This window comes from Grus americana, chromosome 2 (assembly GCF_028858705.1).
Source record: "Grus americana isolate bGruAme1 chromosome 2, bGruAme1.mat, whole genome shotgun sequence".
Taxonomy (NCBI): Eukaryota; Metazoa; Chordata; class Aves; order Gruiformes; family Gruidae; genus Grus; species Grus americana.
The window spans coordinates 168,823,510-168,842,546 of NC_072853.1; the positions used below are offsets into that span (position 1 = coordinate 168,823,510).

General features: G+C 67.4%; 3 protein-coding genes across 6 annotated transcripts; 1 reads left to right on the forward strand and 2 right to left on the reverse strand.

The window, feature by feature from the left end:
- Positions 1-829: 829 nt before the first annotated feature.
- On the reverse strand, positions 830-11,335 carry LOC129203612 (zinc finger protein 585A-like). Of its 4 annotated transcripts, none has more exons than XM_054818357.1 (5): positions 11,098-11,335; positions 8,342-8,510; positions 6,658-6,766; positions 5,864-5,977; positions 830-5,502 (listed from the first exon to the last, which is right to left on the reverse strand). In XM_054818357.1, the coding sequence occupies exons 1-5, from the start codon at positions 11,304-11,306 to the stop codon at positions 2,756-2,758; spliced, it is 3,348 nt and encodes a 1,115-aa protein (XP_054674332.1). In that variant the 5' UTR covers positions 11,307-11,335; the 3' UTR covers positions 830-2,755. The 4 variants fall into 4 exon arrangements, with proteins under 4 accessions (XP_054674332.1, XP_054674333.1, XP_054674335.1 ...); XM_054818358.1 differs by lacking the exon at positions 11,098-11,335 and adding an exon at positions 8,662-8,741; XM_054818360.1 differs by lacking the exon at positions 11,098-11,335 and having other exon boundaries at positions 5,864-6,018; positions 8,342-8,369.
- A 2,004-nt stretch (positions 11,336-13,339) lies between these two features.
- RARRES2 (retinoic acid receptor responder 2) lies at positions 13,340-15,399 on the forward strand. Its single transcript, XM_054818436.1, has 5 exons — positions 13,340-13,612; positions 14,216-14,317; positions 14,576-14,680; positions 14,776-14,905; positions 15,237-15,399. Exons 1-4 carry the CDS (start codon positions 13,448-13,450, stop codon positions 14,887-14,889), a joined length of 486 nt encoding a protein of 161 aa, XP_054674411.1. The 5' UTR covers positions 13,340-13,447; the 3' UTR covers positions 14,890-14,905; positions 15,237-15,399.
- Positions 15,400-15,652: 253 nt separating this feature from the next.
- On the reverse strand, positions 15,653-17,027 carry LRRC61 (leucine rich repeat containing 61). The gene has a single exon (XM_054818433.1). The coding sequence runs from the start codon at positions 16,887-16,889 to the stop codon at positions 16,059-16,061; it is 831 nt and encodes a 276-aa protein (XP_054674408.1). The 5' UTR covers positions 16,890-17,027; the 3' UTR covers positions 15,653-16,058.
- Positions 17,028-19,037: the final 2,010 nt, after the last annotated feature.

The window sequence follows — 19,037 nt, forward strand, 5'->3', positions numbered from 1 at the left end:
GGTCCCAGCAGCGGCTCTGGCAGAAGCGCAGGGCTGGGGGTGTTCGCCGGCCCGGGGTCTGCCCCTCCCCACACCTTCCCCCCAGCACCACCCATCCTTGACAGGTTCGGGCCAGGAGGAAGGTTGAGGGAGCCGCGCTCTGTGGGATGAGGGGAGCCCGGGGCCGGCGACTCTTTGGCAAAGGATTCCTCCCCGGGGGGGTTCGTCAGTCACCGGTAACGAAGCCTGACGCAACCCCAAGCGGGAACTCTCCTGCCTCCACAAACTCCCGGAGCCTCGGCCATGGCTGCAAACAGAGGCCCGATGCCCTCCGATGGGCTTCCCCGGAGCCAGCCGGCACTCGGCCCCGCAGTAGGAGAGAAAACTGGGCCCAGCGCCGGCCTGGTCCCGTGGCCGCACCGGTGGTCCGTGAGCAGGGCCTGGCGGTCAGCACAGCCCCCGGCCGGGGCTGGAGCGGGCAGTGGGGACGGGACAGCCCTAAAAACCGCTGCAAGTCCCAGGTTTTGCTGACAATCCCACACCTTTTCCCTGTTCCCATCAGAGGTTTTTGCCATGGGACACAGAAGTTGAGAGCACTTCAGCAAGCGGCTTTGCCAGCAGCACGACTGTAAGTTAAACTGCAACAAAACAAGAGGAGCAAAGCGGATGTGAGGACGAACAACCGGCGCGGTGGCTGGGGCTGGCTGGCACCGCATTCACCTGAGCCTAAGCTCAGGCCTGGATTCAAGCTTAAGGGTGACCCCGCTATCCCAGACCAGTCCGGTTCCCCAGGCTGGGCTCATCCCACTGTACGGCCCCAACGCTTCCCAGGACAGAGGAGCCAGGAGCCTGCTGTGAGAAAGCTTTTATTTTAAATAACCTCAAAAAAATAGAATTGCAAGGACCTGAAATGCTGCAGGAGCAGAAGGGAGGAGGGTGCTGCGTCTGCCCCGCAGGGGAGCGGGTGAGGGGGCACAGGGACGGACGCCCACCCCTGCCTGCCAGATTTTGGGTGCCAGGACCCCTCTGCCAGGCAGCTCCGACCTGGCTGCTTCACGGGCTCGGGGTGCCTCACCCCGGCTGAAGCTCCAGTCGTGACCGTCCCGGTGTCCCCTCGGCTGCCGCCCCAGCCCCTGGCAGGTGACAAAGCCTCTCTGTACGCTACACCCCTTAGGATACACCCCCAAAACACAGGTGAGTAGCTGGACACTGGCGGCAAGCGGCGCGGCACTGAGCTGGGCTCCGGTGACACCATCCCGGGTTTTCACCGTTTGCCAAACGGTCGCAGTCACGAGGCGCCGGAGCCGAGCGCAGCAGGACACGGCTCCTACGCCGCAACTGGGGCCGACGGCTCCCCTCAGGCGCAGCAGGCAAGGTTCGTTTCCCCTTTCAGATAAAGCGCACTTCAAAGCGAGAACATCGTTCCGGCGCAGTTCCCGTTTCCAAAGCTCTGCCCCGACATCCCTTCCTCCCCAGACACCCAATGAAGCTGCTCCCCAGCTTCGCCGCCTGGTGCCACGGGCTCTGCCGCACCGCCGGCAGGCAAGCGCCAGCAAGCAACCGGTGCCTCCCACAGCCCCCCCCCCCCGCTGCTGCCGGCAGCCAGGGCACCACGCCGGCAGGGAAACGGGCAGACGCCACCACCACGAGCTACCACAACGGCTCCGGCAGACTACAGCAACTCCTGCTCCCCGGCGTGCCTGGGTTACCTATTCAGAAGTTAATTGAGTACCAGAAAGAGGTGCTAGTCAGAAAAATTATCCACAGAGCAAGTAGAGAAGCACAAGCTACACCCCCCCTTCCCCACCCCCCCCGTCACCCTGCGTGGCCCCTCCGGGCTCCGAGGAGACGCTTCTCCCGGGTCCCTTCTGGAAGCAGAGGTGGGCCGAGACACTTCCAGGCCGTTTTCCCAGCTGTTTCCAATTTTCCCGGTGCTCGCCCAGCTCCTCCATTCCACCCTCGGGGAAGCCACAGGCCGGGTCCCGCTGCGTTGGCTGGGGAGCATCGGCAGGAGGTCCACCCCCAAGGCAAGAAGGGCCCCGGCGCCTTCCCCAGCTCTCCTTGCCTCCTGCAGCTCACTCCTCCCGCCCAGCGAAGCTGCTTCTCCTCTGCCCACGCCGGCAGGGCCTCGGCTCTCCATCCCAAACACGTCCTTGCGGAACGACATCCAGTCCGGAAGAGAAGGATGGAGGGTTCTGGGAGAAGCTCCTGGCCCACGGAGGCCCTTCTCTGCCCCACGGCTGTCTCTCGGTCCGTGCATCACCCAGCCAAACCCGGAGGCGGCAGCAGGCAGACGTGCCGCTGCCGGGCCTGCTGCACGACAGAAGCAGTTTTTAAGCCGACAGATCCCGGATCCCAGCTCTTTCCGCTCCCTACGGTCCGTGCAGCCACAGCAGGAGCAAACGCTGCGGATCTGGGGTCCTGTCACCGCTCCTCAGCTCTGTCCCCTCCACAGATTTGGTATGTTCGTGACACAGAAGGCTCACACAGCGCATCCGAGTCCGCCTCCTGCTTCACCCCATCCGATACCCACCGAGGGTGCTCCGAGCCTCCTGTTCCCAAATCCACCGCACTCCTCCCGAGTCCCCACCACCACCGTGTCCCAGCAGGCACCACGAGTCCCAGCTTGCGGCTTTCCCTCGGCACTGTCCTCGTTTGGTCAGCGATTGGCCCCCAGCGTGAGCCGCTGCCTCTTTAGGTTTGGTGTCTTTTAGTGCAAGAGCGATGAGGTCCAGTCCCTCGCCCGGAGGCAGGTTTTCGGCAGCCTGCGCAGGCGTTACAGGCAGTTGGGGCACGGCGAGGGTTTCTCTTCGCCATGCGCTCTCTCAGGCACTCTCAGGACTCGCTTCTCCTCAAAGCTTCTGCCGCAGCCGCCGTACTTGCCCCAGAGCTCGGCGCGGCAGTCGGGCTGAGGCTTCAGGAGCAGCTGCCGCTGGCTCACGCAGTCGGCGCAGCAGCACTGCGGCGGCAGGCTCGGCGGCTTCGGGCTCAAGCCTTCCCCCTCCTCGGTGCACTTACAGGGGCACTGCCCCGCCGGTCCCTCCTGCGGGTGGTGGGAGCCGGACACGAGGTGGTGGTCTTCCTGCATCAGCTGCAGGAGGATGTCTGCCGCCCCGGAGGGGCTCTCCGGTCTGTTGGGGGGCTGCGCTCCCGGCCGAAGCTCCTCCCGAGCCAGCGATCCGTGAGCAGCTCCGCGTGAGCAGGGGGGCAGCAGCATGCTGGGGGGCTCGGAGCCCTTTACCAGGGGAGCGCCGCTCCCATCTGGCTCCTCCTGGTGCGCCGGGCAGGTCCCCTCGCAGCAGGAGGCCGGGATGCCGCCGGCGTGCGTCCTGCGGTGCCGGAGGAGGTGAGCCTTCTGACTGAAGCCCTTCCCACACTCGGCGCAGCGGAACGGCCGCTCGCCGGTGTGGGTCCTCTGGTGAACGGCCAGATTCACCTTCTGTCGGAATCGCTTCCCGCACTCGGCGCAGGCGTGCGGTCGCTCCCCGGCGTGGCCCTGCCGGTGCAGCTGCAGCTCCCCGTGCTCCTCGAAGGTCTCCCCGCAGAGCGAGCAGGGATAGGGGCTGCCGGGGTGGGGCTGCAGGCCGGGAGCCTGGCCCGGCTCGCTTTGGGGTCTCTCCGCCGCGTGCACGCGCTGGTGGACCCGCAGGGAGAGCTTGCTCTTGAAGCGCTTGGGACACTCCAGGCAGGTGAAGGGCTGCCTGCCGGTGTGGGTCTTCTGGTGGGCGATGAGGTTGGGCTTCTGGGCGAAGCGCTTGCCGCACTGGGTGCAGGCGAAGGGGCGCTCCCCTGTGTGCGTGCGGTAGTGGGTCACCAGGTTCCCCTTCTGGTTGAAGCGCCGGCCGCAGACGCCGCAGGTGAAGGGACGCTCGCCGGTGTGGATGCGCTGGTGGGTCACCAGGTTGGTCTTCAGGCTGAACCTCTTCCCGCAGACGTCGCAGCGGTAGGGCCCTCTGCCCCGGTGGTTTTGCCGGTGCTTTACCAAACGCTCGTACTGCACAAAGCTTCTCCCGCACTCGGGGCACACCCAGGCTCTCCCCTCCGCCTGCTTCTCCTGGAGAGCTTTGGGGGACAGCTCGTCGCCGGAGCTTTTCTCGTGCTCGGGACACGGGTAGGACTTCTGCCCAGCGTGGGTCTTCTGGTGGGCCACGAGGGAGAGCCACAGGCCGAAGCTGTTGCCGCACTGGTTACAGATGAAGGGCTTCTCTGCCCCGGGGGCTGGGGGGGCCGGGGGGGTCGCATCCCCGAGGATGGGCTGCACCCCCAGGTGCCCCAGGAGGTGCGGGCCGTGGGCGAAGGCTGCCGCGCACCCACCGGGAGCCTCGGCGGCGGCGGGGCCGTGCTGCGGCCGGAGGAGAGTCACCTTCTGGCAAAATCCCTCCCCGCACTGGACGCAGGGGAAAGTCTGCTCGCCCAGGGGCGCCTGCTGGTGCGGCAGGAGCGGCTCCTTCGGGGGAAAGCTCTTCTCCGTACACGAGTACAGCTCTTGGCCCTCAGGGATCTTCTGAACGGGCAGCGGTGGCATGGGGCCGAAGGGGGCCTCTTGCTCGGGACCCCCGGGCTGCAGCAGGGTGGGCGCAGCCCCGTAGGGCAGGCTGGCGGCCGGGCTGCGACCTGGGCAGCGCCGCTGGCGCGGGGCGTGAGTCTTCTGGTGGGCTCTGAGGGAGACTTTGTCCTTGAAGCACTTCTGGCACTGCCCGCAGGGGTAGGGCCGGAGGTCCGTGTGGGTGCTCTGGTGCGTCACCAGGTTGGTTTTCTGGGTGAAGCGCTTGCCGCACTGGGTGCAGGCGAAGGGGCGCTCCCCCGTGTGCACGCGGTAGTGGGTCACCAGGTTGGTCTTCTGGTTGAAGCTCCTGCCGCAGAGGAAGCAGGTGAAGGGACGCTCCCCGGTGTGGATCCTCCGGTGGGTGATGAGGTTGGGCTTCTGCCTGAAGCTCTTCCCGCACTCGGGGCAGACGAAGGGGGTGTCCTCCTGGTAACTCCTCTGCTGGGATCGCAGCTTCGGCTTGCTGGAAGCGCCGTCCTCCTGCTCGCCCCCTGCCAGCGCCTTCTCCCCGGCGGCGTGGATGCGCTGGTGGGCCAGGAGGTTGGCCTTCTGGCTGAAGCTCTTGCCGCACTGGGCGCAGGGGAAGGGGCGCTCCCCCGTGTGCACACGGCGGTGGGTCAGGAGGTTGGGCCGCTGGCTGAAGCTCTTCCCGCAGTCCCCGCACCTGTAGGGTTTCTCTCCGGTGTGGATCCTCTCGTGCGTGATGAGGCTTTGCTTCTGGCGGAAGCCTTTCCCGCACTGGGCGCAGCGGAAAGGGCCGGCGCCAAGCTGCGGCACCCAGCAGGCTACCCGGGTGGAGAGCGGGCTGAGGCCGGCGGCGCCGTCTCTCTCCATGCCCGCCCGCTCGGGCGCACGCTGCCCGCCGTGAAACCAGCGGCTGGAACTGCCGGCGGCTGCGGGATACAGCTCCAGGGAGCCAGCGGCCGCCCCGGGTTTCTCATCAGGCTGCTCGACTTTATTCACTCGACCGGGCTCAACTAGATTTGGAAAAGATTCAAGACATTAATTTCAGAGACTTTCATAGAATCATGGCATATCTCACGTTGGAAGGGACCCATAAGGATCATCAAGTCCAACTCCCTGCTCCTCGCAGGACTACCTAAAACTACACCATTGCAGTGTGTAACACCCTAAAGGATCAGAGCCCCTCCCAGAGCCCGCTCCACACCCGACTCACCAAAAGCGGTGCTGGCGGCAGCAGCAATAGCAAAAACTTGCCATTAACCGGCCCAAAATGGCTGCAAAATGGCCCAAAATGGCCGCAAGAGGAACGCCCCCCCACCAAGGCTGGTTTCCCACCGCTCCCATGGCCTCCACCGGGACGTGCGAAGCACCTACCCGCACAGGGGCTCACGAGGATCTTGCTCTCCTCCTGCATCTGCTGGCCTTCAGCGTACGGCTCCTCCGACTGTTTAATACCGAACAAACCGCCGGGCTTGAAAAATCTGTAGCCTGGTTGAAGGGATAAGAGCTGGTCACCATGAACTGTCACGCTGCAAAACACGCGTTCGGCATAGACATCGTTATACTGGAGATGCCTGCGTTAATTCACAAATAAGCCAAAAATTAACGAAGCCTGGGGGCATCGCTTTCATCTATTTTAAGCTTCTGCTGCCTGAAGTGTAATTAAAGATGAAAGGAAATACCGGCACCCGGCTCCCTCCTCCCGGCAAGGTGAAAGGTGGGAAGGAGCGCCATTCCTTGGAAAACGGTTCTTTCCACGCTCTTTTGCACACTCACCCCCGTATCCTTAGATCCCGCAAAACGCTTTTATGATCGGATTTCAAAGGCTACCGCAGAAATGCCATTAATTCCACCCTGAGCCTCCCACGCAGAAGAGGAGTCTCCAGCGTTAGCAGAGGAGCTCGGCTGGCAGAGGGGCTGAGGGACCCTCCCCGGGCTGCGGATTCCTCCCAGCGGTGCCGCGTTTGGACACATTTACGTACGATCCATGCGTCGCCCCCTGCACCCCCAGCCCGGTCAGGAGGAGACTGTCCCCAGCAGTCAGTCGGACTTGGTGTTACCGCAGCACTGGCTGTGCACCGGAGAACACGCAAGCAGATCCACAAACCCCCCTCCCACACCGGTGAAGCCTGCCCGGCGCGGTGCCGCCCGCCGTCCTCGGCAGTCACCTGTGCAGGGGTCAGACGGGATCTCCGCACCGGCAGCATCCAGCTCGTGTCCGGCTCTCGGCACCTCGCTCAGCCGGGGGTAAGGGAGCAGGTTCAGGGCATGGGCAGGCTGGTCCAGGAGAGAGAAGAAGCGTTTCAGCAGATCGCCATCGCTTTTTTGGAGTTTGTTCCTTTGGTTTTTTGGCCAGCAGGACCAGGGCAGTGACCGTCCCCCTGTACTCGGCACTGGTGAGGCCGCGCCTCGAGTGCTGGGTTCAGTTTTGGGCCCCTCGCTCCAAGAAGGACATTGAGGTGCTGGAGCGTGTCCAGAGAAGGGCAACCAAGTGGTGAAGGGTCTGGAGCACAAGTCTGATGAGGAGCGGCTGAGGGAACTGGGGTGGTTTAGCCTGGAGAAGAGGAGGCTGAGGGGAGACCTGATGGCTCTCTACAGCTCCCTGAAAGGAGGGTGTAGCCAGGTGGGGGTCGGTCTCTTCTCCCAAGGAAGAAGCGATAGGACGAGAGGAAACGGCCTCAAGTTGTGCCAGGGGAGGTTTAGACTGGAGATCAGGAAACCTTTCTTCCCCCAAAGGGCTGTCAAGCCCTGGGCCAGGCTGCCCAGGGCAGTGGTGGAGTCCCCGTCCCTGGAGGGATTTCAGAGCCGTGTAGATGTGGTGCTTGGGGACATGGGTTAGTGGTGGGCTGGGCAGTGCTGAGGTAACGGTTGGACCCCGTGATCCTTTCCAACCCAGACGCTTCTGTGATCTGAAGGAGGGCAGTGGGCTTTTGGATCAGCGCCCAACACCCAGGGGCCACCTCCAGTGAGACCTGCCCCACGCCAGGTGTGCGCCTTGCCCGGGGGGACAGGCGTGCCACGCTGCTTTGAACAGCCAGGCCCCCAGAACGGCCTCGCACCCCCGAAACCCGAAAAGGAGCAGGAGCAGAGAGGTACAGGCAGAGCAGGCAGAGGGGCGGCAGGGCAGGGCTCCGGGGGACACCTCCCGCTTTGCCACCGACTGGTTTCGGCACAAGAAGGCTGCTTCTCCTCCGTGCCTCAGTTTCCCTGGCAGCAAGAGCATCGCTTGACAGAAACCCTCGAGCAGAACTCGCTAAGGGCTGAAGCCACACGCTCATCACCCTCCTCTAACGCGATCACTTGGTTCCCAAGCGGATCCCTCGCCGGGGTGTGATCACCCAGCCCCACTCCCAACCCAGCTGAGATTGGGACCGAAGGAGGAAACCTCTGTAAGGAGCCAAAGCAGCTTTTCCCAGGAAGTTCGACACCCAATCCACCCGTCTTCCCTCTCTAGGATTCCTCTCTTTTTCCCTCAAAACTCCTCTGTAGCTTGGCAGGAGCTCAAGGAGAGCAGATGCCAGAAGACACGGAGCCCAGCCCGCGCTCTGACGGCTGCCGTAACTTTAAGAAGCGCCAATTTAAAAGAAAAAGTCTCGCGCAGGGCTAGCGCGGCTCCTTGGGCGTTGGTATTTCTAAATGACGAGTAGAAAAGCACCAGAAGAGCTCCCAGCCCCCAGGAAAACCCCAACAGGCCCCCCCAAAATGTCACGGGATGAAAGAGGAGCAGAGATTCCTCCCGACCGCCCCGGCAGCGCGCTCTGCTCTGCCACAGAGGACACGGTCGGAGCTGGCCCTGCTCCCGCCTTTCCCCCGGGACGCAGGGGGAGCCGCTGCCCCCCCACCCCTGTGTACCTGGGGCGCTCCCCCTGCAGACATCGCTCCCCTCGGGGCCGCCCGGCGAGGGGAGAGGACATCAGCTCCGGGGAGAGCGTGGGGCGGCGGCCGTCCTTCCCCTCCGCCTTCCGCCACGGTTGCGGGCTCCGATCTTCCCCGACTTCCTCCAAATGGCTGCTGCGGGTCCCTGGGAGAGCGAGAGAGAGGAGCCGGTGAGCGGGGGAAGCGGCGCGGCACGCCGAGAGGCAAAGCTGGAGGAGCTCGGCCGCCTCCGGAGAGGCTCTGCTGGCGTCTGTATCCCTCCTCCGAGTTATTTTAGGGGAGAGGAAGGCGCTGACCCCGGGGCCTGGCCTGGATTCATTCTGTTTACAGTAAAGCTTTCCCGCAGGCAGCGCAGGCAGCGCTACTGGGATTTGTAGTCCATGCCGAGAGGCCCGGCACCGCACGCCGAGCGCTGTTTGCGGCCGCGGGGACGGGGAACTACAGCTCCCGGCAGGCGGGAGCCAGCCCCGGCACGGCCTCGCCCTGCCGCAGCAAACGGACAACGGCAACGGCGCAGCCCTGGCTGCTCCCGTGCCGTGGGGAAGCGAGGGTCGCCCAGCCCGGCTCTGACCAACCTCCCTCCCCAAAACCCCGACTGAGATCGCCCAGGAAAAGGCTTTCTGCCCAATTTCAGTGGGAACGGAACAGCTCAGCCGCCCCTTCTAGAGGTGCCTGGTCTGTTCCCTCCTCCCCAAGCATCCCGTGCAGGACACGGTGCCTCGAGGAGGGGGATAACGCAGCGATGATGCTTTGGAGAAAAGCCCCCCCCCACCCACGGACAAGTCCCACATCACCGGCAAAAGCCCCAGCAGCGATCGGGACGCTTTGACGAACGCCTGGGCTTAATTAGAACTATTTTTGGAATCTGGGTGGCGAGAGGAAGCGGAGCTGTGCCGCGTGGGAGTCGCCTGGGATCCCGACCCTCCCCAGCAGCATACCGCGCTCAGGGGCTCAGGATCCTCCAGTGCGGACAGCCATCGGGGGGCACGTCCCGGGGGGGCTGTCACAGCACCGGGGATGCAGCTCTCTGCCACGCAAGGCATCGTTAGCCCCCTGATCGTTAAGTCCCACCAAGTGCTGATGATCCCGTGGCCAGCTCAGCCCCAGCGAGCAGCCCTGCCAGCGCTTTGTGTACGCGTTTAACCAAGCCGCATCGCTCCCCGGGGCTGGTTACGGACCTGGCGCAGCCAAGGACAGGCAGGAACGGCGTGCTGGGGGAAATTCTCTGAGGCAGAAGGCGGCAGGGGTGCAGGCAGGCACCCCTCAAAGCCACGCAGCCCTGCATCCACGGCACAAACCCAGCCCCTTGGCAGCAAGTGAACCCCACAAGGGCACCCCGAAGGGAAGAACCAGCTCTGGGGCAGCACGGGCGAGAATTCTGATCCAAAACCATGAAAATCCTCCCGGCCCCGTATCCGTTCACGGCCCGGAAGCCCCCAGGCTGGCGGGCAGCTGCCTGTGGGCAGGCTCACGTGGCGCAGGCAGGTGGGGAGAGGGGTCAGGGCTGCGGTGAGCACGAGAGGTCGAGGAGGCAGGCGGCACGCCGGGTAGAATCCGGCAAGAGGGTCAGAGCGGCCGGTTACGGCTGGGTCGCGCTGCCGAGCGGCAAGGACAGGACACCCGCAGCGGCGGTGACGCAAAGCCAGGCACGGCGGCGGCCACAGAGGCCGGATCCAACGCTCAGCTCAGCAGATTTCAGGCACAACATCAATTTTGTGGAAAGCGAGTTGGCCAGGCAGCACTTCCCAGCGGCCGGGGGGGCTACCCGCAGCAGGACAAACAAGGCCTCTGCCCGGCTCTCCCTCGGCTCCGTCGGTTTTCCCGTCCTGATCCCGTTTCTAACGCCCCGGGAAATCACGGAGCTTTTCCTGCCTCTCCGTCGGAGGCAAACGCAGCGAGGACACGGGCACGGTGATGGCGGGGGACACCCGGGGGTGCCGGGAGCACTGCGTACCCCGCGGCGGGGAGCCCTGCGCCTGCGGGGGCCACAGCAGCCGGGCTGCCAGGCGCTGCCGGTGCTTCCCGAGCCCGGTACCGCGGCGGGGCTGTCCCCGGGAAATGGTTTTACCGGGGAAAAGCCCCCCGGGGCCCACGCGTCCTTTCCGAGGACTTCACAGGGAAATTCCCCCCGAGCTGCCGCGGCCGCCCCGCCGCTCCCCAGCTCCCGCCAGTGTGGGGCCCCGGCGGAGCCCGTCGTGCCGGGAACGGCTTCAGTGCCCCGTTAAACACCGAGCGGGGCTTCCCGGGGCGGAACGCGGTTCACCGGGATCCGGGTCAAAGCAAAGCCCTGCCGCTCCCACCTCGGCTCGGTCCCCAGCGGCGGCTCGGCACCAGGGAAGAGCCCGAGGCCGGAGCAGCCAGAGGAAGAACCGGGGTGCCCCCCCGCACCCCCCGTAACGCCCGGGCTCGGTCTGCAGCCGAAAGCCCCGAACCGGCCCCGGCGTGACACAGGAGAGGGACCGGCACCCCCGGCCCCCACCCCGACCACCGCCCCGGGTCCCTCCCTGACGCCCCGACCCCCCGCCCCGGGCCCCGCGGCCCGACCCCCGGCACGGCCCCCCCTCCCCCGGGCTCCGCACCCGCCCCAACCCCCGGGCCCGGGCCCGGCCCCGCACCGTGACCTCCGGGCCGGGCCGGGCCGCGCGTTGCCATGGCGACACCCACCCCGCCCCGCCGCCGCCGCCGCCGCCGCCACAGCCGGGCCCCGGAGCCGCCTGCCCGGGGAAACTCACGGACGGAGGACGTCTCGCAACGCGATGACGTAGTTGCGGCGGTGACGTCGTCGCGGCGGCGACGATGGCAGGCGCGCACCCAGCGGCGGGAGGAGGCGGCCACGCCTGATGCCTCTGGCGAACGCTTCCGGGTTAGCGGGCGTGTCCCGCGGCGGCACCCGTACTGCAGCTGCAGCGCCCCCTGCCGGCGCCACGGGGCGCGGCACCATCGAGCTGCCAGAGCGGCCCCGGGCGCCATCATAGAGTGTCCCGGGGCGGCCCAGAGCGTCCCCCCACCCCGCCATTCCCGTGTCACCGCGGCCCGGTACCGGGGGGGGGGGTGGAACGGCCGCTTCTCCTGGCGGAGCCCCCGCTGGGCCGCGTCGGGGTCCTGGGGGGGCCTCTGCCTGCCCCGGGGCCCGGCCCTGCAGCCCTGGCGGGTGGGAGGCCCCGCTCGGTGCGGTGTCCCGCGGCCCCCGGCCTCCCCTCCCGCCACCCCCCATCCCCTCCCCGGCCCGGCCGCAGGGGCTGGCTCCGAGGGGCGGCCGCAGAGCCCGTGTATTGGGGAGGCGCGAGAAATGCCACAAAGGGTGCTGCTGGGGTGCTGCCGGGGCCTCCCTAAATAGCCAGCGAGGCACAGCCCTGGGAGGAGGGAGGGGGTGACGCCGTCAGGCAGCCGGGCTGCTCAGGGCTGCGGCCCATCGGTGTCCTCCCGGCAGCTGGCGCGGTGCTGCGGGTTGGGTCTGGGGTGAGGATAATGCTGATAACACGCAGATGTCTTTAGTTGTTGCCAAGCAGTCAAGGACTTTCCAGCTTCTCACGCTGCCCTGCCGAGGAGAAGGGGGGAATGCCCAAGATGCTGGAGGGGACACGGCCGGGGCAGCCGACCCCAGTGACCAAAGGGACGTTCTGTACCGTGCGACGTCATGTCCCGTTTACAGCCGGGGGCCAGGTGTTGGCAGCTGGGCGTCTTGCGCAGCGGCGTCGGGAGCGATGGCGTTTGTCTTCCCAAGTCACCGTTAGGCGTGATGGAGCCCGGCTTTCCCGGGGTGGCTGAACCCCTCCGTGCCGTGGGACGTGGGAAGGAATCCCTTGGTTTGCTTGTGCGGGGGCTGGGGGTGTCAGCTTCGGGTGGTAAGAAGTTGTGCTGTTCATCACTTGGTTTGGTTGATTATTATTATTATTATTATTGTGTTTGTCCTCTTAAACTGTTTTTATCTCAACCCACGAGTTCTGTCACTCCTCCCATTCTCTCCCCGTCCCGCCGGGGGAGCGAGCGAGCGGCTGCGTGGGGCTGAGCTGCTGCCCGGGGCTAAACCACGACGCCAACCCAAAGAAACACCAGCAGAAGCACGAGGGGAATTCTATTCCTGGTAAAGCCAAAGAGCTGTTTGAACTGTGAGTGAACTATCCTAAAGGGTACAACCGCAGCTCTGGAGGAGGAACAGCCCCCGCTCCCCCCCCGCAGCGCTGGATGGGCTGCTGGAGCTTTACGCAGAGCCGGGACATCGCCAGGGCTGATAAACCCAAGGGTCACCAAGCCTGATGGCAAAACCAGATGTGAAAGCGCTGATAACGGTCGCTTGCAACGTGTCAATACTGACGGGCTGACACCCGAGGTGTGCGAGCGCTGTGGAGTGACCACGCGCACCCCGCTCTGCGCAGACGTGGAACAAACACACACCTCGGCTCCGGGTGTTCTCGACTCTTTGCACGCCGGGTGACGGGCCCCGTTTGGGGACAGCAGTGGGGCGGGCGGTGACCGGCTGCTCCTCCCTGGCCCCTCTCTCGGGGTGCGGGGGGCTGTGTCCCGCAGTGGGGGACAGGGACACCCGGGCCGTGGCCAGGCTTCGGCCGGTTGACGTTGTTTTGGGGACGTTCATCCTCTTGACACCCACCAGCACCCACCTCCTGCTCCGGGGGAGCAGCCCCCCCCCCCACCCCGCATGGCACCTTTTGGGTACAACGGGGCGTTTAAGTCCTCACAGCGGGACGTGGGAAGGGAACGCTGGAGGCACAGGGGGGCTCGGCAGGGCAGACAGAGGGGGGTGACCGGGAGGGTGTGACCCCCCAGTGCCCAACGCTGCCGGCCACCAGGACCCCCGGGGCACGGGCCGCGGTTCTGCTTTGGTCTGGTGTGGCTCGTTGCGCAGCCGGCAGTAGCCGTGTCCAGCCCCTCCTCCCCGTGGCCGTGCCGGGGGGGGGGGGGGGCCATGCCTGGGGGGGCTGCGCAAGCAGCCTGCGGGGCCGGCCCGGGGGCGGAAAGAGGGCAGTTCCCAGGAAATCGGTTAATGAAAGACCAAAATCACCAGCGGGTCAATCGGCGAGGCTCTCTGGGGACAGGCAGCCCCGGCAGCCCCCCCCCGCAGGGATGAAGTTCCCGCTAGCCCTCTGCCTGGGCTTGGTGGCCCTGGCCGCCGCCAGCCAGTCCCCGTTACAGCGGCGGGTGGTGAAGGATGTGCTGGAATATTTCCACGGGCGCAGCAACGTGCATTTCCTCTTCAAGGAGCAGGCGGTGGAAGGGGCGGTGGAGCGGGTGAGCGCCGGGGGCTGCGGGTGCCCTCGGTCCCCTGGGGGGGGGGGGGGGGGGGGCTGCTGCTGCCGGTGGGGCGAGACGGCAGCCGGCGGGGGCGGGAGGGCGAGCGGGGAGGGGATTGGGGTGTCCCGGAGGAGGGGGCGGCTGGGCATGGGGACGGACCCGCTGGCACAGCACGGTGCGGGCAGGTCGGTCATTGGGGACGTGCAGGCAGGGGCTGGCAGAGCTCGGCTGCTCATTAACTGTGCCGCTGGTGTCCGGCCATCCCGGCGCAGCCAGGAACACCGACGGCAGCGGATCGGACGTGGCTGTTCCTCGGGAGGGACTGGGGGCTCCGGGGACCCTCTGATTTGGGCCACTCACTGTGTTTGGAGCCACCTTGTAGGGACCCGGAGAGGGTCCCTCTGCCCCCCCTCCCTGCCCGCCGTGCCCTGGCGTCCCCCCACCCGCGGCCGCCTCACCGAGCAGCCCCCGAGCGCTCCCGGTGCAGGGTTGGCGTTGCACCGACCGCAGCACAGCATGAGCTCCCGGCAGCGCCCAGTGCCCCGGCCCCATCCCCTCCCGTCCCCCCCTGGCTGATGGGCTGTCCCCCTCTCCCCGCAGGAAGACCCCTCGGGGACGTTCGTCCAGCTGCGGGTCAGCCTGGTGCAGACGGCCTGCAGGAAGAGGGCACCGCGGCAGAACTGCAAGGCCCTGGAGAACCGGGTGAGTCGGGGCTGCCGTGGGGACACGGCACCTCTGTCCCCCCTCCCCTCCGGATGCCCCCCGCCTGCCCCGTCCCTCCGCCATGGTGCCGCACGTGCCGGGGAGGGCTGGAGGCGACAACGGTTCCCGGCGGTGGCGATGTGGCCGTGCCAGGGCGAGCAGCAGGGATGTGCCCAGGCCTGGCGGGGCAGGGGGAGGCCGGGACCCCCTCTGGGGGTCCCTGGGGGCGGGTGGTGATGGGCCGCGCTCTCTCCCCAGAGGAAGCCGACCTGCCTGGCTTGCTACAAATTTGATGGCGGCGACGTCCCCAAGGTGCTGGACAAGTACCACAACTGCGGCCCCAGCCATCACCTGGCGGTGAAGGTGAGCTGTCCCCAGGCACCGGCACAGGTCCCCACCGGCTGCCGGGACCCTCGCGGTGCCGTGGTGGGTGCCAGCCCGTGCGCTCTGCCCCGCAGGAGATCAAACAGCGGGACGAGGCGGAGTGCAGGGCGGTGGAGGAGGCCGGCAAGTCGGCAGACGTGCTCTACCTCCCCGGCATGTACGCCTTCTCCAAGGGGCTGCCAGCCTAGGGGCCGGCCACACGCGGTAGGTGCCGGGGACGGCGGGGCTGGGTGGGGGACACGCAGCCCTCTCCTGCCGGCAGAGCTCCGGCATCTCCAGCGCTGGTGGGATGTGGATGCGCCTTCACTGAGAGTGGAGCCAGACCAGGGTACCCCCCCCAGGACCCCCCAGGTGCTGGGGACTGTCCCTGGCCAGGAGAAACCCGGTGGGACATCTCGAGACAGCTCTGCTGCCGGCGGGGCACGCTGGCCCTGGGGACAGGGTGACAGGGACAACGTCATGGGGAGGGGGGGGGAGTGCACACGCGTGTGGGGGGTTCCTCCCACAGCCAGCCCCCCCCATGTCCCTTCTCCAGGCCACCGCCTCCGCCAGCCCGAGGAGATGGACGCTGCCATGGGGGACCGGCCCGGCCCGGCCCCTCCTGCTTGCCACCCCCCCAGCACCGCGTCGCCAAAGGATGGTCCTGGACACTCTCCCTCGCCCTGCTCCCCAGCTCCCCAGTAAAGCCCGGCTCTGGCTCCCGCTGTCACCACTGTTATTCCCACCGGGGATCGCTGCGGGTGGGGGGCCCGGGGTGGGCTCAGCCCCACGTCCCTCCAGCGGTGGGGGGTCCGTGTCAGCTATCCCTCTGGCGCTGGGTGCGTCACCCCCTGCCCGTTGTCCCCTGCCCAGGAGGAGGGACGGGGCCACGGTGGGTCCAGGCTGAGCAGTGGGTAGAGGCGAGTCCCCCCCGGCTGCTCGGGGCCCGGGATGATGCAGCAGAGAGGGATCTCCAAGGATAGCACGCCTTTACTGCACAGCCCCGCCATGTCCCCTGGTCCCCACCATGTCCCCCGGTCCCCACGTGCAGCTTCCCAACCCCACAGTCTCTGCTCCGGGCCAGAGAGCTCTGGGATGGCTCTAAAGTCCCTGGGGACATCCCTGCTCCTGCCGCAGCTCTGCAGGGGACAGGGAACCCCCGTTTCCCGTCCAGGAGCCCCCGAGGTGATGGAGCACGGTGGGGGCCAGCCCGGGCACCCCCAGCCGTGTGGGGTGCTGCTCCGGCACAGCGTGAGGCTGGGGCAGCCCCCCAGCACGCAGGCGAGGCCAGGTTCCCTGCAGCTCCTCCAGCGAGGCCGGGCCAGGATGGCAGCAGCGTAGTGGGGTCTCCTCTCATGGGACCGGGGGGGCTCGCGGCTCAGAAGACGAAGGAGTTTGGGTCTGGGCGGCTGCTCAGCGCCCGTTCCGCCTGGGCGATGGTGTCGTCGGCACGACGGCTCAGCTCCCGGCACTCCTGCAGCACCTCCCCGAACTGCTTGTAGGCTTCCTCCATGATGGAGCTGCGCCGGGGCGGCCGCGGCTCCCAAAACCCCGCGTCCACCCAGGGCTGAGCCGTGCGGGGCGGTTCGGTACCGGCACCGGCGCTGCCACTGCCGCCGCGCCCCAGCGAGCTGTCGAGATCCCGGCAGAGCCGGTAGAGCTCGCTGCCCCGACCGGACACCCGCTCGCCGTCGATGGCTTTGAGGCCGGGGAACATGTCCGCCAAGGCAGCGCGGTAAGCCGGGGCGGCACAGAGCGGGTTGGCGAGGCGGGCGAGGGGGTCGCGCAGGCGCAGGCTCTCCAGGCGCCGCAGCCCCGTCAGGCACCGCAGCTGCTGCAGGCTGCTCACCCGGTTACCGGCCAGGTTGAGGCTCTGGAGGTTGTGGCAGGAGCCGAGCGGCTCCAAGCTGGCGATGCGGTTGCGGGAGAGGTTGAGGACGGTGAGGGCCTTGAGGGCGGCCAGCGGCCCCAGCTGGGCGATGGCGTTGCCGGAGAGGTCCAGCCACTCCAGGTTGGCGCAGTCGCCCAGGCAGCCCAGGTGGGCGATGCCGCGGCCCCGCAGCTTCAGCAGCAGGATGGACTCCAGCGCGAACTCCCCGGTGCTGGCCTTCAGCAGCTGGGGGGTGATGCGCACCCCCCCGCCCTCCTCCTCCTCCTCCTCCTCTTCCTCCTCCTCCTCCTCCTCGCCTCCCTCCCCGCGCCCCTCCATCCCGGCCGGGGGGTCCCGCGGATCCGTCGAGCTCCCGCGGCTACGGGGGCGACCCGGGGGGCAGGGCCGGGCCCAGCGGGGGGAAGTGGGGGGCAGCCCCGCGTTCCCCGGGACGCCCCGGCTGCGGGGGCCGGGGAGGGAGGTGGGGGGGGATGTCCCGGGCGCGGTTCGGGTACAGCTCACGCGTGGGGATGCCCCCGCCCCGGTGCTGCCCGCGCTCCCCCCCCCGGTGCCTCCGCCCGCACTCACCGGACCGCGGCTCCCGGCGGCCCCCGCGGCCCCGCCCCCCCGTTACCATGGAGACGCGCGGCAGCCCCGGCCCCCCCCCCCCCTCCCCCCCCCCCGGCCGAGCCCGGGCACCGGCACCTCCCCGGCGGGGCACACCGGCACGCGCACACGCGTGGGACCGTTGCACGCACGTGTGTGGGATAATGTCACCCAGCGCCCCGGCACACGCACACGCGCGCACACACACGTGCACACTCCAGCCCCGAGCCTCACCATTCCCAGAGGCCCCACGCAGAACCCCGGCCTGGTTTGGGTGGGCAGGGACCTCCCAGCCCACCCAGTGCCACCCCTGCCATGGGCAGGGACACCCTCCACTAGCCCAGCTTGCCCAAAGCCCCATCCAACCTGGCCTTGAACCCTGCCAGGGAGCCAGGGGCAGCCACAGCTTCTCTGGGCACCCTGGGCCAGGGCCTCAGCACCCTCACAGGGAAGGATTTCTGCCTCACATCCCATCTCCATCTCCCCTCCTGCAGCTTCAGGCCATTCCCCTTGGCCTGGCACTCCCTGCCCTTGGCACCAGCCCCTCTCCAGCTTTCCTGGAGCCCCTGCAGGGACTGGAAGGGGCTCTAAGGTCTCCCCGCAGCCTTCTCTTCTCCAGGCTGAACCAGCCCAACTCTCTCAGCCTGAGGTCTCCAGAGCAGAGGTGCTCCAGCCCTCGCAGCATCTCCGTGGCCTCCTCTGGACTCGCCCCAACAGCTCCGTGTCCTTCTTGTGCTGGGGACCCCCGAGCTGGACGCAGCACTGCAGGGGGGTCTCCCCAGAGCGGAGCAGAGGGGCAGAATCCCCTCCCTCGACCTGCTGCTCACGCTGCTGGACACGCAGCCCAGGACACGGGTGGCTTTCTGGGCCGCCAGCGCACGTTGCCGGCTCATGGCCAGGTTGTGTCACTCACACACTCACACACCCACACCCCCCCCCCCCCAGCGCTGCTGGCCCCAGAGGCCCCACGTGTGCGACACCCCAGGGACACGGGGTTGTCCCCCCCTGCTCCAGCCCCCCAGCAGCACTCCTGCCGCCACGGGAGGGAGGGACGGACAGAGGGGGGGCCAGGCAGAGGGAGGCGGGGGGGAGGGATGGGTGGGTGGGTGGCAGGGGTTGGAACTAGATGGTCGTTGGGGTCCCTTCCAACCCAAACCATTCTGTGATTCTGTGACATGGGTGGGTGGGTGGGTGGGTGGATGGACAGATGGATGGACGGACGGATGGGTAGAGATGGGTGGAGATGGAGGGAGAGATGGATGGATGGATGGATGGGACAGAGAGAGGGATGGCTACACTGATGGACGGACGGACAGATGGATGGCAGGACAAATGGCAGGGCAGATGGGCAGAAGGCCGGCAGGACGGCGCTGTGCTCCAGGCCCCGCACCTCTCACCGGTGCTGTGCCGCGCTGAGGGCCGGGCACCGGGCGGGGAGCTCGGACCCCGCTGCCGGGAACAGCCTGGGGAGCGCGGTGGGGGCAGAGCTGACGTGGTGCCGGCGCGGCTCCGATGGCCACCGGGCACCCGCGGGCGGCACGGCTCTGCCTCTGCCGGGACAATGTACCGGGTGTTGTGGTTCAGCCCCAGCCGGCAGCTGAGCGCCACGGCAGGATGGGGAGCAGAACTGAGGAAGAAGGTAAAACTGGTGGGTCGGGGTAAGGACAGTTTACTGGGACAGCAAAGGGAGAGGGAAAGGCCCGCACCAGGACTGAGAACAGAACAGACAAAGCGGGTGATGCACGATGCAGTTCGCTCACCGCCCAGAACCCGATGCCCAGCCTGTCCTCCCCTGCCAGCTCCCCCCTTATAGAGTGAGCGTGACGTCATATGGGATGGCATATCCCTTTGGGCAGTTTGGGTCACCTGTCCTGGCTGTGT

Coding starts and splice junctions, on each gene's coding strand:
- LOC129203612 (XM_054818357.1), bottom strand. CDS start 11,306: ATGGTGCCGCGCCCCGTGGCGCCGGCAGGGGGCGCTGCAGCTGCAGTA. Junction 6,767..8,341: donor CTGCAGGGGGAGCGCCCCAG/GTACACAGGGGT, acceptor CTCCTGGACCAG/CCTGCCCATGCCCTGAACCT. Junction 5,978..6,657: donor CCCGTCTGACCCCTGCACAG/GTGACTGCCGAG, acceptor CCCTTCAACCAG/GCTACAGATTTTTCAAGCCC.
- LRRC61 (XM_054818433.1), bottom strand. CDS start 16,889: ATGGAGGGGCGCGGGGAGGGAGGCGAGGAGGAGGAGGAGGAGGAAGAG.
- RARRES2 (XM_054818436.1), top strand. CDS start 13,448: ATGAAGTTCCCGCTAGCCCTCTGCCTGGGCTTGGTGGCCCTGGCCGCC. Junction 13,613..14,215: donor TGGAAGGGGCGGTGGAGCGG/GTGAGCGCCGGG, acceptor CTCTCCCCGCAG/GAAGACCCCTCGGGGACGTT. Junction 14,318..14,575: donor GCAAGGCCCTGGAGAACCGG/GTGAGTCGGGGC, acceptor CTCTCTCCCCAG/AGGAAGCCGACCTGCCTGGC.